At 37.1% G+C, this 16,818-nt stretch overlaps 1 protein-coding gene across 21 annotated transcripts in view; it reads left to right on the top strand.

Annotated features, from left to right (window-relative positions):
* CPEB3 (cytoplasmic polyadenylation element binding protein 3) overlaps positions 1-16,818 on the top strand; it is a 193,781-nt gene that overhangs the window by 92,850 nt on the left and 84,113 nt on the right. For 11 of the 21 annotated variants that reach the window (XR_014309265.1, XM_082721952.1, XM_082721953.1 and 8 more), the window contains one exon: positions 10,271-10,294. The exons of the other annotated variants lie outside the window; for them this stretch is intronic. Coding sequence is in view for 10 of the 11 variants with exons in the window: in XM_082721952.1 (XP_082578078.1) it covers positions 10,271-10,294 (24 nt within the window). In the remaining variant the exon portion in view is untranslated. The remainder of the gene's footprint in view (positions 1-10,270; positions 10,295-16,818) is intronic. 21 annotated transcript variants of the gene reach the window in all.

Below are 16,818 nucleotides of genomic sequence, written 5' to 3'. Positions count from 1 at the left end.
GGAATTTAACCACCCTTCCAATCAGACTTTTAGTATGTGCCAACAGGGAGTCTGAGACTTGAACAAAAACTTAGTATACAGATGACCCCTGAGTAAAGTTAAGTAGGTGAAACTTTGTCTTCTCTGTTATCCTCTGCATACTTACACCTTTTATATCTAACCAAAGGGTTTTTTTTTCCCTAATGTAAGTGGAAATAATGAAGTTTGTGGGGGGCAGTGGGTGGTGGGTAAACAATCTGAATGTAAATCCTAGATCCATCACTTACTTGCTCTGTGACCTTAGACAAGTTACCTGTGTCTTTTATTTTAAATGTAGTTATTAACTCCTTCTTTACAAATAGTAAGGTGAAGGTTGCAATGCTTCTGTTCCCAGATCTGGCAAGAAGTACACACCTAACAAATGTTAGGCTCTGCTTTTTTTCTCTTAACCCCCTAGTCTCCCTTTTTTCCTTTTTGAGTTAGCAGAAATTCTTTTTCTTTTTTAATTAGTTTCAAAGATAGAATTTAGTGATTCATCAGTTGCATGTAACGCCCAGTCCTCATTACATCATGCGCCCTCCTTTGTGTCCATCACCCAGTTGCCCCATCCCACCACCCACATCCCCTCCAGTAATCCTCAGTTTGTTTCCTAGAGTTAAGAGTCTCTTACAGTTTTCCTCCCTCTCAATTTTCATCTTATTTTATTTTTCCTTCCCTTCCTCTATGTTCATCTGTTTTATTACTGGGTATTTATCCAAAGGATATAAACATAGTGATTTGAAGGGGCACATGTACCCCAATGTTTATAGCAGCAATGTCCACAGTAGCCAAAATATGGAGAGAGCCCAGATGTCCATTGACAGATGAATGGATAAAGATGTTGGAGATATATATACATATACATATACATATACATATACATATACATATACATGTATGTGCACAATGGATATTCCTCAGCCATCAAAAAGAATGAAATCTTGCATTTGCAATGACATGGCTAGAAATAGAGGATATGCTAAGTGAAACAAATCAGTCAGAGAAAGACAAATACCATATGATTTCAGTCATGTGAAATTTAAGAGTTAATAGTAATTCTTAATCCCAGCTATACAGTCAAAATGGGAATAAAAATAGAAAATACCGGGGTGCCTGGGTGGCTCAGTGGGTTAAAGCCTCTGCCTTCGGCTCAGGTCATGATCCCAGGGTTCTGGGATCAAGCCCCGCATCGGGCTCTCTGCTCTGCAGAGAGCCTGCTTCCTCCTCTCTCTCTCTCTCTCTGCCTGCCTCTTTGCCTACTTGTGATCTCTGACTGTCAAATAAATAAATAAATAAATCTTAAAAAAAAAAAATAGAAAATACCTCTGACATCACACCAGAGACTGTAATTTAATTGATTTGGGATGAAACTTGGCTGTGAGCAGTGAGCAAGGGGTGGATGGAAAAGAACAATTAAAAATTAACTCTTGGGGGCCACCTGGGTGGCTCAGTGGGTTAAAGCCTCTGCCTTCGGCTCAGGTCATGATTCCAGGGTTCTGGGACCGAGCCCCACATTGGGCTCTCTGCTCAGTGGGGAGCCTGCTTCTCTCCCTCTCTCTCTGCCTGCCTCTGTGCCTACTTGTGATCTCTGTCTGTCAAATAAATAAAATCTTAAAAAAAAAATTACCTCTTGGGACATTCAGTGCCACTCCTCCTTGCCGACATCTGTCTTTATCTGAGCATGAAGGAATCAAGTAGCATAAGGACTATGCTCTGCATTCCCTTCTATTCTTTCTTCCCTCTTGGAGCATGCTCTGCCTTTATTGTTCACTGAGGTTTTCCCAAGTCCAGGTCAGAAAAGGAAGCTCAAGGAAGCGAAGGTCAAGGCAGGGGTGAGTTGAATGAGCAGCATTCCATGTTGCTGGAGCTCTTCCCAAATTCTCAAGTTATTTCCTTTCCATAATTTTCTTCCATGAAGGAACCCTCCTTCCCACATGAGTAAAGCCTTGTTCATAAGGAGAACACAAGGAATAGTGACCAAGGGGCTGGGTCTTTGGTTCTGCTTAGGCTCCTGAGCACATTAGTACCCATTTTATTCACACTTCCTTTTTTCTCTTTAGTTCCATACATTATTTTGGAGTTCAAAAATGTAGGATTAACAAGTATTACTTATCCTGAACAGTCTAGAAATTGAGTTTTCTATAAAGTTTGAAGAAACCTCATCAGATTTTGACAGAGTGGTTCAGAGACAATGGATTTTGCGAACATATGCCAAATATTTGGGTGCATACTTCTATAGGAGGCCTGACCTGATTTGGACAGATTGATCTGTGTAAAATACAAAATACTGTGTCATGTGATTAGAATTCTCAGGACTTTTCTTGATTTCTTCCCTCTTTTGGTTGGTGGGGGGGCATTTATTCTATCATTGAGTAAAGTTCTACTGAAAGTGAGGTGGTTGTTACTCACAGTGGAATGCTATTAGGCTACAGATGTGAAGGTGCATGAACATTACCTGATGTGAGTAGAGGTCGATGCCCCACTTTCTCCAAGCAGGGATAGCAGTATAATGCAGAGATTCTTTAGGTTTATTTCCAGAGAAGTCTTGTTAGACAAACAGATTTTGATTTATTTTTTTCTGTTTTCATGAGGAATTTAGGAAATGGGCTTAGAAATTCTAAAGTGATTACTTTGATAACACATCACATTTGAGATTCTATAAGTAACCTATATGGTAAATATACTTTGGAAACTAACTTAATACTCAGTATGCATGGATCTTGCAAGATGGTATAGAGAAGAATTAAATTTATATTTTGAACAAGATGGGAGAAAAATAATAGTGGGTGGAAATGGACCAGGGGGTTAGGGGTTTCTTACGTTCAGAGAAGAATATGTGTCAAGACATGAATATCTAGATTCTTATGCTGAACAGAAAAGTCCTTACATTTTATTGATACTATGGGAAGAGTGGGTTGAATTGGTGTGACTGGAATATATAGGTCTGATTTGTAGAATAATAGGAATGAGAATTTGAACATTGGGAGGTGGAGAGGAGAAGTGAGATGGGGGAAATCGGAGCGGGAGACAAACCATGAGAGACTGTGGACTCTGAGAAACAAACTGAGGGTTTTGGAGGGGTGGGGGTGGGGAATGGGTGAACCTGGTGATGGGTATATGGAGCACTGGGTGTGGTGCATAAACACTGGGTGTGGTGCATAAACAATGAATTTTGGAGCACTGAAAAGAAATAAAATGGGAAAAAAATTAAAAATTAAAAAAAATAAAAGGCTTATAAAAAAATAGGAATGAGGATCTAAAAGTAGTTAGGGGTCAGATGGTGAAGGTTCTTGGATATCTCCCATGAGAAGCTTGGGAAAGACAAGTGTTGTGTTATTGGAAAATTCAGTTTATCCAAGGGAGAATGTTCAAGATGATATGGGTTATGGAAAACAATTTCTTATGGAGAGTAGCTAAATATATTTTCTTTATAGAAAAGAGAAAACTGAAAGGAGATAAAGCAATGACCCTCAAATAAAAGTAGGATTAGGCTGGGATCTGTGGTTAAGGATAGTAGAGAGGTACATTTTAGGAAGAACTTTCTACCTAGTAAGAATGGTCCTACCATAGAGTGTAGATCTTTAGTTTTCTAATCATGTTCTGTGGAAACCCAACATCCAAGGAGGTACTTTAAAGGCCATTGTGGGGGAAAGATACGTGACAGGTTGTAATGCTTTGGGGAACAAATATCTCACATCTGTTGGGGCCCAGCTTTTGGAGGAGAGAGTTCTGCATTTAAAAAAAAAAAAATGACTGGAAGAGGCTGAAGTGAGTCTCCTTAGTCTTTTAACTCTTGATTTTAAGGTATTCTAGTTGAACTAGGTAGAACACCTTTGTATTGGTTAAAGAAGGAATTCCTGTTTTGTTTGTGAGATTGCAATATTAAAATCTGTAGGTTTCCTATAAGATTTTGTAAGCAGTGGAGCAGAACATTGCAAAAGTTTAGTTGTTTAGGATGTAGGATACAGTTTCATATGCTATTAATGACAATGAAATTTTTCTGACCTATCCACAAAAATGCCTATTAAAAATACTGATTTTAATTATAAAATAGCAGTATAAAGATTTATAGAAAACAATAGTGCTGTGGTAGTCATAATGAAATAAAAGAAAAAAAAATTGGAGAAGTTCCTTAAAGGATGACAAAATTGTAGAAATTCTAAAGGGAATTTCTAAATACTTTCAGGGACTTTATAGGTTTGAAATACTGGCTCTTCAGTCTTGCTAAATTAAGAGTAAGAGGTTTCCAAGTGTCCATGGACTGATGTGTTACTTTACTAGGGCTGCCATAACAAAATAGCATAGGCTGTATGGTTTAAACAACAGAAATTTATTTTCTCACAGTCTGGAGGCTGGATATCCAAGATCAAGGTGCTGGCAGGGTTGGCTTCTCCTGAGGCCTCTCTCCTTGATTGGTGGAAGGATGCCTTCTTGCTGTTACCTTCCATGGCCTTTTTGTGTTCCTGTGTTCCTTATATTCACTTTATGTGAATATAACAGTTGGAAATATATCCCATCTTTTCAAGAATCATCTTTACTCATTAAGTTTATATTTGTAGAAAAATTGATCACTTTTCAATTATAATTTGCCATATTTGGGAATTACTGGGCGAAAAGTGTCTTCCCCGCCATTATAAAGACAAAGATAGAGGAGGAGTATTTATGGGACAAACTCCATCACTCCTGCTCTTTGGAAGATAATCTAATCAGGGATTGGGGGTATTTTTGCACTAATTTTAAGATCTTAACCCATCTTAGGAGGAATTTCTTTTAAGACCTACTTCCTTCACTCTCTCCCTTCCTCCCTCCCCTTCCTTCCTTTCATTGTTCCTTCTTTCCTTCCTTTCTTTTAGAGAAAGGCAGAGGGAGGGGCAGAGGGAGAAAGAGAGAGAATCTCAAGCAGAGTCTGTGCTGAGTGCAGGACCCAACTCAGGGTGTGATCTCATGACCCTGAGATCATGACCTGAGCTGAAACCAAGAGTCAGATGCTTAAGTGTCTGAGCCACTCAGGTGCCCCTTTGGTGGAATTTTTTGCATGACTAATACTTAGATGGAAACTGAAAGGGACCATTAGAGGTTTGAATAGAATTTAATTTTGTATACTGAAATGGTATTCAAAAACATAAGTTTACAAGGTTTTATTTTTTGTTTTTGTTTTTAAGGGGGGTGTGGAAGGGCAGAGGGAGAGAGTATCTTAAGCAGGCTCCATGCCCCATGTGGATCCTGATATGGGGCTTGATCCTACAACCCTGAGATCATGACCTGAGTCGAAATCAAGAGTCAGACACTTAACTGACTGTGCCACCCAAGTGCCCCAAGTTTACAAGGTGTTTTTAAGAAACTGATTTTATACAAGAAAAGTAGTTAACAATTTGTTCCTCCAGTTGACTTTTAACAGTCTTGGCAGGTATTTCCAAGCCAGTTAGTAAAATGTTGTACTAAGGTCTTTATATCTTGTTCACTTGTTTTACATCCATACAGCATCCCAGGAACTCTGCTTAAGTTTCTGAAATGTTGCAAGCTACTTTAATACACAGTAGAATAGAGATCTTTCTCTGTCCCTCTTCCTTTTCCCTCTCTCCCCTCTCTCTGTCTCTCTCTCCTTCTGTCATTTTCGAGCTTCTGTGGTAGAATCTGTTTATGTTGTTACTTTGCTGAGAGAAACTTTAGGAAATCTGCTTGAATCCATGTAGCTGAAGAATTAGTTTAGATTTTAAAATCAGATCATAACGTGCTCTTAAGGAATCACATGTATTGAGTACAGCCATTTAAGACCCAGTGTAGGCCAAGCCGTAAAGAGTAACAGATGATCCATTTTATTTTGTTGCCTCATATGCCTAATAAACCATAACATTTATGTGAAAGTATCATTCACAATGTACTAGCCATTGATCATGTAAACTTATTTTTAGAATACCTCTGCATATTGCACTGTAAACTACATATACCTTTTTAAAAATTTTTTTAATTTTTTAAATTTCTTTTCAGTGTACCAGAATTCATTGTTTAAGCACCACACCCAGTTCTCCATGCGATATGTGCCCTCCATAATACCCACCACCAGGCCTACCCAACTTCCCCCCCCACCCCCGCGTTGTAACTTGTCACAGTAAGAAATCTAGCCCCTTCAAAACCCTCAGATTGTTTTTCAGAGTCCATAGTCTCTCATGGTTCATCTCCCCCTCCAATTTCCCTCAACTCCCTTCTCCTCTCCATCTCCCCATGTCCTTTGTGTTATTTCTTATGCTCCACAAGTAAGTGAAACCGTATGATAATTGACTCTCTCTGCTTGACTTATTTCACTCAGCATAATCTCCTCCAGTCCCATCCATGTTGATACAAAAGTTGGGTATTCATCCTTTCTGATGTATATGGACCACATCTTCCTTATCCATTCGTCCGTTGAAGGGCATCTTTGTTCTTTCCATAGTTGGTACATATACCTTTTTATATTTATTGTGATGGATGAAAAAATCCTTAATGTTTTCAATTTTGAATTCAGATTTATGATTTAAAGACTGTAAATATTAGCATTATGAATTTTCTACATTAATCTTATAATCTTTTATCTTAGTGAAATGATCTAAAAGATTTGTGATATTTTGTTTTTTATTAAACTATAACATACATTTCAAACAATGCACAAATTATAAATATGTAACTTTATGTATTCTTACAAGTTGAATACACCCATATAACCTGTACCTAGATCAAGAACAAAACCTTAGCAACACCCCAGAACCCCCACTCAGGGTTATTCTGGTTAATACCCCTACCCAAGGGTAACCATTACCATGACTTGTAAAAATTAAATGTAATTTTTTGAGTACTGAAAGTAATACATATGAAATGGCAAAATGAATTTTATCTGTAATGATGATGATGGTTGACAAATAAGAATTAAAGTTCTTGGAGGAACTATTTAGGACTTTGAAAATATATCTTATATCTGGTATAAATCTATATTAGCATAGGATGTATTATGCGGATGGAATTAGTCAGATTTACTCCCCCCTTTTTTATGTGAAATGATTTTGTGCCAACTCATAGAAGTTTATGTGCCCAGTGTTCTTGTTTAAAAGTTATATTTGTTCTTGGGGCACATGGGTGGCTCAGTGGGTGAAAGCCTCTCTGCCTTCGGCTCAGGTCATGATCCCAGGGTCCTGGGATTGAGCCCCTAAGTCGGGCTCTCTGCTCAGCGGGGAGCCTGCTTCCCCCCTCCCCCTCTGCCTGCCTCTCTGCCTACTTGTGATCTCTCTGTCAAACAAATTTTTTAAAAAATCTTTTAAAAAAAGGTTATATTTATTCTCAAGGGAAAGCACTTTGTGCTCCCAAATTTCTCTCCATGGTGTTCATTTCATTACCTTTCCCTTATGGCAGAGTTTGACTCTAATTAGTCTGTTTGCAAGTGGCCTTCATATGAGCAAACTTTTAATCACCAACAGAGATGTCATACATTCTAAAGGCGTGTATTACTCCTTCCCTTGATTACACATTCAGCTAACAACCTGCATTTGTTGAATACCGGGTTGGTACAGAGCATTCTACCAGGTACATGACAGGATATTAAAAGGAATACAAGATATTGACCTTGCCCTTTAAGAATTTAACAGTACAGTGAGGTGGTTGCAAGTGTGAACTCTGGGGCCAGAGTGCTTAGATTCATATTCCAAATGCACCACTTCCTCACTGTAAGATTTTAAGCAAGTTACCTAGTTCTGTGTCCCATTTTCTTCATCTATTAAGAAGAGGCTAATAAGAATTCTTATGCCATAGTTATCAGGTGTATCAAATGGCATTAATACATGTAAAGCATTTAAACTGCTCTGGTACATAGCACGTACTCATTAAGTGGTAGCTGCTATAATAATAATCACCATAGGGATCATAAATAAAATACTGAAGTTAGAACCAAGGTAGCACATAATTAAATTCTACAATGAATGATGAAAGCAAACTGAAGCATCTCATGTCACCACTTTAAATTGACTGCCTATTCCATATGTTATCTTGCCCCCATATCAGTCACCAGGCTGATGTGAGCCAATTTACTGTATTTAATTAGAAATGGAAAAAGAAAAAAAAAAACATCAAAATCATGAACTATTTAAGGAAGCTTTGACTAAAACTCCCAAGTATGTCTTTTGCGAATCTTGCTTCCCCAACTCAGGATGCTCCTTCTCACCCCCGAGACTGGAACAATTCACTTCATGTTCTCTATTATCTGAAAATTTGGCAGTTGAACACTCTGTTGAACAGCATTCTCATTTATCTTTTAAGGGTATTAAGGTCTGATGAGTCATTTGTACCTTAGAATTGTAATCAGATTCTTTTTCATTGAGCATCTGGACAAAAATCAGATATAATCAAAGAATGGGAATTTGTTGTTTGGGAGAGAAATGAGTAATTTTGAAATACAGAATGTTTTATTTCCTCTCTTAAAAAAAGTTTGCAGTGGGGGTGTTGGGCAGCATGACATCATTGGGCATGGGAATGGGAGAAGGGACAGAGAAATAAAGGGATGATATCACAACATACTTAATCTCTCCTTTTAAGGATTTTATTTATTTATGTATTATTTGAGAGAAAGAGAGAGAGAAAGCTCAATCAGGGGTAGGAGCAGAGGGGGAGAATCTAAGCAGACTCAGTACTGAGCACAGAGCCCAACATAGGGTCGATACCTGAGCTGAAATCAAGAGTCAGTTGCTCGACTGACTGAGCCACCCAGGCGCCCCCATACTTAATCTCTTTTTATGTGTTGTCCATTAGTATTAACCCACTCATATTATTATAAATGTAGTAAGCTTTTGGGGGGCCAAACTGGGAAACCAACTACCATTTATTATACATTCTGTGGGGAGATGAATTCCAGGCTCTACATAATGAAAAGTATAAAAGCTCCTTAATTTTTCTGTAGTATGTTCCTTTTGTAAGTGATGTAAACAGTACTGCTATATAAATTCAGAAGGGATTATGTTTTTTTTAATTGAGAATTATAGTGATGGAAGGAGTTAAGGGGAAAGTAGAGCTTGAACTGGAAAATTCTTTTTATTATTTATGTAATGGGAAAGTGAAGAGGCCAAATGTGTGTAGGTGAGGGTATGCTGTCTGAAGAAAAGAGCGGACTAGCAGAAGATGAGATTGGCCAACTAATATTCCAATTTTCTAACTGAAAAGTCAGAATTCTTTTTCTAGGAGGGAAATATTTTTCTTCAGTACTACCTTATAATACATATGTCATCACAAATTTATTTTTTTGTTTTGATTTGTGTTAAGCTAATATTATAACATGTCATGCTTTAAAAAATGAATTAAATCAAGTTCTCATTTATTTGATAGATCTTGAGGTTTCAAATTTTTAAAAAACTTTCTACTTTGAAAGTTACTTAAAAAAAAAAAAAGAAAGAAAGAAAGTTATTTTAGATGACTGGATCTCCTAGCAATTTATGTCTGATACCATAGCCTAACTCTATTAAATGTAATAATGTGTTCTGTGGGCCTTAAGTTTTGAAAGGGAAGAATATTTCAAAGCACTCTCTCTATTTTTCATCCTGACCTGGGTATCTAGTACCTTAATCTCTTTCTACTTTTTCAGTTCACTTCTTAGGTGAAAAGATGTTGCTTTCTCCCTATCTGTGTTACAGTATGGAAAGTAAATTGGGAGATCATGAGAAGCTTCATTGAAATTTTCATGCAAACATATTTTGTAAAACCAGAGTTAATTATGTATAAAATTTCTATGTGGTTTTTCAGGTGACTGTACTTATGAGGTGTGTGTGTGTGTAGGTATGTGTGCACGCATGCATGAAGAAATTCAGAATCACTACCACGTGCTACAGTTTTGAATTTAGAATGAATGGATTTTCTTTAAAATGATGTTTAATGATAATATATAGCACAAATGAAGATTTATAAATTAGAAAAAAAATTTAAAAGAACTCTATTTATCTATATTTGATATAGATAATGGACCACAACATAAATCCTTATAAAACTGTATAACTTAAGCACCCATTGTATCTTTTCCAGTGGCTGCCTTATCCAGGTGAATTTCTCTTTAAAGATTGTGTTTTAACTTGTGCTTCATAAAGGTTTTTTAAAAATATAGTATCTCTGCCATCAAGTTGAACAGTATCTCCAGATTAATTAATACTGAAAATACTTAGAAAAGGTTTATGTGAATATTTTTTTTATTTCTAAATTCACCATTTTGATACAGATACCCATGGTTTTCTTCTGTGTTTACATGCAGCCAGGAGCTATGGGCGGAGACGAGGTAAATTTTTTTTAATGAGATCTTTTACTTGCCAAATTGTGAGTAAATATGAGTGTGTGCGTGTTTATATCGTGTGTGTGTAAAACAATAATTATTATATGGTATGATGTTCTAGCTTATTTTAGCAAAATAATTCTCCTCATTTTTATTATAGTTATTTTTTGTTGGTAGTTAGTAGTTTGTTCTTTTAATCCTAATAAAGACATAACAAAGATTATTTCTACCTGGAAATTTTTGTTACATGGTTTATTATGAATGATCTTGAGAGAATAAAGGCCAAGCATACATATATTTTTGTCCTTTATCTGCAGTGTTCTTTTCATGCTACTTAGAAGGCAAAAGTTAGATCTTAGAGGGCAATTCTTGATCTTGATAGGTTGACTGGTGAATTCTGTGGTATATCCAGAGGCAGATTTACCTTGAAGCTAAAGAAGCCTAAGTTTCAAGGGGACCCCCTCCAAACTCTTAACCTTATCTTTGTGTTCATTTTCTTGATGTGGATCCCCAACATGTATAGGCTCTAAGCCCCATAAAACTTGCATTCTCTCCTGATCACACCCGAACAAAATAATGTTGCTTTTATTTGTGTAATGCTGTTCATTTTGGTATCTGTAGTTCATTCAAATAACTTTTTCAAGTAGTAGGATAAACCTAATGTAGTGTTTCAAAGGAATATGAGACTTAGGATCAAAGACCTAGGTTGTAATCACTGCTTTATTACTTCTGTCTGGTATCATGTGTAAATCATGAAATAGTAAAACCAATCTTGTCTAACTTTAAGATTGTTAATGAAATTATAGTGTAAAAAATGGGAGAGAAAACCCTATTGATGTACACTAAAAGCATTCCACACAAGTTGCTTTGAAAGTACTCACTTTCATTTCTTTTTTAAAAAAGATTTTATTTTTATTTATTTGAGGGAGAGTTGGGGAAGGAGTAAAGGGGGAGGGAGGGAGGGATGAGCAGACTCTGTGCTGAGCACATAGCCTAATGTGGGGCTCAATCTGACAGTCCTGAGACCATGACCTGAGCCAAAACCAAGAGTTGGACTCTTAACCAACTGAGCCACCCAGGCACCCCAAGTTCATAGTATTTTCTTATTTATTCTACCATAAATATTTGTTGAGTGGATGAAAATTGGCAGAATCTAGTATGTATTCAAATTACTACTCAAAACTTCTTTCATGGTGGAATCATATAGTCAGTTTTGTTTTCAAATCATGGTGAAAAAAAATATTTGTGTAGTTGGTTATTTTTTTTTTTAAAGATTTTATTTATTTATTTGACAGAGAGAAATTACAAGTACACTGAGAGGCAGGCAGAGAGAGAGAGAGAAGGAAGCAGGCCCCCTGCTGAGCAGAGAGCCCGATGCGGGACTCGATCCCAGGACCCTGAGATCATGACCTGAGCCGAAGGCAGCGGCTTAACCCACTGAGCCACCCAGGCGCCCCTAGTTGGTTATTTTTAAGCTATGGAAAAAATTGCATTTAATATTGTTAACCTTACTGTTTTTTAATTGAAAGTATAGGCAATACTACTACTGAAAATCATTTTGTACTATACATATAATTTTTCATGTTGCTAGAAAATTGGTTACTCTTGGGAAGGAGTAAGGAATAGACAGATTTACACAGCAAATAGACACCATCTGGAAGGTAGATAGCAGGGACTAGCCTCTCGTCTTCTTACACACTGATCAGTTACCACATCTTGTCGAAATTTTTCCTTTAGTGTCTTGGGCCTCATCCTTCCCTTTTCATTTCTGTTGTTTTTCACTTCTTTTGTTTTTTTCTTTCTGAAACATTATTTAGTCCAAGTCGTTGTCCTCCATTCAGGATCTCCATCGTCTGCCTTCTCCCTGTTTCACCGGCCTCATCATCTTTATTTTCCTTACCTCACCGTCCCCTAACTAGTCTCTCTACTTTCCCACAGTCTGGCCATTGCACGCATGTACTGGCCTCCCTTCCTTTCATTTACTTACCTAACGCCTATCCTTGGTTTGTGCATTTAAGCCAAAAAGCCTTATCTCTCCCATGAAGCCTTGCTCAGTGGCTTTGCAGGCAGTCTTTTCCTCTGCTTCTACTGCCTTTAATTCTTGTTTTTCCTGTATGCTCTGATTCTTCAACTGGAGATAAGTTCATTGAAGACAGTTGTATCTTGTGCCTACATATAATTAGCTCTTATTAAATGTTTATTGTTTTTGAAGTAACATCCTATATCTATGCAGACCAGAGTTTGGCATCATATATATTTTTTTAAAGAATTTATTTATTTGTCAGAGAAAAAGAGAAAGCATAAGCAGGCAGAGTGGCAGGCAGACACAGAGGGAGAAGCAGGCGCCCCACTGAGCAAGGAGCCTGATGGAGGAATCAATCCCAGGACCCTGGGATCATGACCTGAGCTGAAAGCAGATGCTTAACCAACTGAGCCACCCAGGTGCCTGGGCATCATATTTTTTTTTCTTCAATGGAATTTTTTTTTAATTTTTTAAATTTCTTTTCAGTGTACCAGTATTCATTGTTTATGCATGACATCCAGTGCTCCATGCAATACGTGCCCTCCATAATACCCACCACCAGGCTCACACAACTTCCCATCTCCCGCCCCTTCAAAACCCTCAGATTGTTTTTCAGAGGCATCATATTTTTAAAAATTATTTTATTTTTACAAGTCATAGTATATTAAGTACCAGACATCAGGAATATTAAGATCACCAATAATTTCTAAGTGCCTAAAAAAATTACTCTTCCTGTTTCCATGTTACTTTACCCCTATTTATTTGTAAAGTTTGACTTAATTGTTTTCACAAGCATGGTCATCTTTGCATCAAGTATTAGGCTATACACAGTCTAGAATGACTTGGTCCCTCTTCTCTCTAAGTCTGCAGTTCTGTAAGTGCAGATGAAGAAGATAATGATGAGAGAGTGAGAGAGAGTGTGTGTGTGTGTGTGTGTGTGTGTGTGTGTGTGTGAGAGAGAGAGAGAGAGAGAGCACAAGCAAGAACATTAAAAGGCTGAAGGCTGACTTTTTGTAATGAGAAAAGAACAGATAGAAGATTTTTGTTTCATGTCTTATTTATTTATTTATTTATTTAGTCTTCTATTCCCAAAGGTGAAAAAGAAATCATCTTCCTTAAATATGGTGACATAGCATGTGAGATGGGGCAGCAGTACCTCATATTTTCTCTCATTTCCTAAAACCTACTCATCTGGGCCACTGCATAGTATACACTTGATGAATTGGCAGATTTCCTCATGCTCATTTATTTGTATAATCAGGGATTATGTTATTGCTTGACTTCTTTCCTCCAAACAAAGCTTAGACTTTCCCAAAACATAAAAAATGAACTTGGCTGGAATTTAAATAAAGAATTTAAAAACCGAACTTGCTGATGTATGTTATTTTATTATTAATAGTTACCTGTAACTCATATTCTATACATCACATACACATGTTGGTAAATATTTTAGGAATAGAAACCAAAGGGACTTACCTATGACAGTTTTGAGATCTGTCAATAAGGATTAGACTAGTGGACTCTTTCACTTCTCCTGATAAACATGGAAAAGCTTCCTGGAACAGATAGAATTTCAGGAACTATTTGGATAATGGAAGAGGAGTGGGAAGGAGACTTCACCAGGTATATGATTCACCTTAAAAAAGAAAGCATTGGGGTGCCTCAGTGGCTCAATGGGTTAAGCTTCTGCCTTCAGCTCAGGTCATGATCTCAGGGTCCTGGGATTGAGCCCCACATCGGGCTCTCTGCTCAGCAGGGAGCCTGCTTTCCCCCTCTCTCTCTGCCTGCCTCTCTGCCTACTTGTGATCTCTTTCTCTCTGTCAAATAAATAAATAAAATCTAAAAAAAAAAAATTAAAATGTTTAAAAAAAAAAGCTTCAAGGTGAGATTAGCATGACCAGATGCTTGTTGCTTATATCCCTGAGTATATGCATTGGGAGCCAGCTGAAGAAGAGATATTTGCAATGAAAATGAGCTGCCCTAACGAACCTTTTTTAAACAAAAGGGTAGACTCCTAGACAGAGATATATCAGGCTTTTAAAAGAGAGTTTCATGATCAAGTGACAAAAACAGGAAAGAACCTGGACATCAGCTAGAGGCTTAGCTGGAGATACAAGTATTGAAGAGTAGACCTTGGCAATCCAAGTACTTCTAGTAGTATAGTTGAAACAATAGTAGGGAGACAAACCATAACAGACTCTTAATTTCATGAAACAAACTGAAGGTTGCTGGGGGTCGGCAGGGATAGGGTAGCTGGGTTTCAGACATTGGGGAGGGTATGTGCTATGGTGAGTGCTGTGAAATGTGAAAGCCTGATGATTCACAGACCTGTACCCTGGGGCAAATAATACATTATATGTTAATATTAATCAATTAAAATTTTTAAAAAAGAAACAGTAGTAGGGAAGCAAAATTAGATGTGTAAGAATTGAATTAGAAAATGAGTGTTTATATATAAAGTATTTAAATGCCAAATATATTTCCTATTATACCCACTTTTAATTTAAAGATATGTTCCTTTAGAGAAATGTTGATTTCTCTTCCCATATTCCCTTATGGAATCGAAATAACTCCAAATAATTTTAACATTTTCTTTCTGGACTATTTTGACTTTCAAAGCTTTGATATGTGCGTCTCTGTATAACTGCAGACCCTATTCGAAACTAGTCTATCAAGTAGTGTCATAAAAGAACTTTGCCTGCACATTTTACACCTGATTAATATGTATGTTGTGTTTTTCATTTCACATGAGCTCTTAAGGTGTCTGGGAGACTTCCGTTCATAAGTAGGCATGTTGGCTGTTCCAGTGCTCTTGATGTTTAGTAGAATTGCTTTAAAAGCAAGAAAAATATAAAAGATCTTTTTAAACAATGTAAATGAGGAAATACAAAGAATGATCAGTTACTTTACTATTGGAGTTACTGTTGGGTTAGAGTTACTATCATAAAACATATACTTCTGTGTATATTTAATCCATAAAAATCTATTGACATGATATGAGTATTAATCTTAGTTTAATAACAATGATTCAAAAAATCCAATGAAACAAACTTATGTGCCAAGTTGAATGTTGGACCTTTATGCCAAAAGCCTTCCTAACGGTGGAGGGATCACACATATCAGTGAGACTGTGATACAAACATGTCATTCTGCTAATTCAAACACAGTTACATGAGTTTTCTTGTCTAAAGGAATGGTTGGTCCCTCAATGAAACGTGAACAGCTGAGGAAATTTCTGACTGTTCATGGCTATATTATCTGAAATGTTACTCCTTATAGTAATACGGAAATTTGAGCATAGGAAATGGTGGGAGAATAAGATCACACTTTTTTGTTTTTGCAAGAAGTTGGCCTAGAGGGTCTTAAACAATGATGGAGGGGTTCTGGGCTGTCCACCTTAATTTCATATATTAAGAATTTGTGTGCTTATAATCAGGTCAGATGCTGTACTGGACTCTAGGTGTGTTCTGTTTCCCTATATAGTGTTCATTCTAGTAGGAGAGAGACAATCAGTGAAACATACATTTCCATATTCAATAATTGTGAAAGTACTAGGCAAGAAAAATGGGAGGTTCCCTCTAACCTACGGTGGTTTTCTCTGAAAAGATATTTAAACTGAAACCCAAAGGATGGAAAGACAGGTATTTTTAAAGGAGAATTTTTATTGTGCAAATTTTCAAACATATACAAAAATAAAATAGTTTATTGAGCTATCTACCCATCAGTTACCTTCATTTTTGCCAATCTTGTTTCATATGTTCTTTCTTTTTTCTCCCTTAGTGTATGTGTGTGTTTTTAAAGATTTTATTTATTTATTTGAGAGAAAGAGAGAGAGAGAGATTGAGAAGAGGGAGGGTTGGAGGGAGAAGCAGGCTCCCTGCCAAGCAGGAGCCTGTTGCCAGACTTATCTCGGAACTCCAGGATTAGGACCTGAGGAACTCCAGGATTAGGACCTGAGCCGAAGGCAGTCGCTTAATGAACTGAGCCACCCAGGCGCCGCCCCTGCCTCCACCTTAGAATGTTTTAAAGGGAATTGCAGACATTAAAAGACAGCTATTTTAAGAGGCTTGAGGCAAAGTATTGATAGATGCTGCAACATTGATAAACTTTGGAAACATTATACTAAGTGAAAGGAGACAATTATAAAAGATTGCGTATTGTATGAGTCCACTTTTATGAAATGTCCTTTCTGTTGACACAGAAAGTAGACTAGCCTTTGCCTAGACCTGAGAGAGTTCAAGGAAAATGGAGAGTGGCAGCTAATGGGTTAAATGGATAAGTTGTATGATAGGTGAATTATATCTTCATAAAGCTTTTATTTAAAAATTGGGAGATAGTTTAGGCCTGAAAGGGCTTTGTGTATTTGAGGAAATAGAGACCAGAATGACTGAGCTTGGTAGGAGAAAGAGGAGGCTGTATTAAGATGAAGCCGAAGGACGGAAGGAAACACGATCCTGCTGCGCTTTAGCTCCTGGTAAGGATTTTGAATGTGGGCCAAGTACAAGAG

Source organism: Mustela nivalis, assembly GCF_964662115.1.
Source record: "Mustela nivalis genome assembly, chromosome: 2".
Lineage (NCBI taxonomy): Eukaryota > Metazoa > Chordata > Mammalia > Carnivora > Mustelidae > Mustela > Mustela nivalis.
Note: the sequence above shows the minus strand (reverse complement) of the source record. Positions and strands in the feature narration are given on the sequence as shown.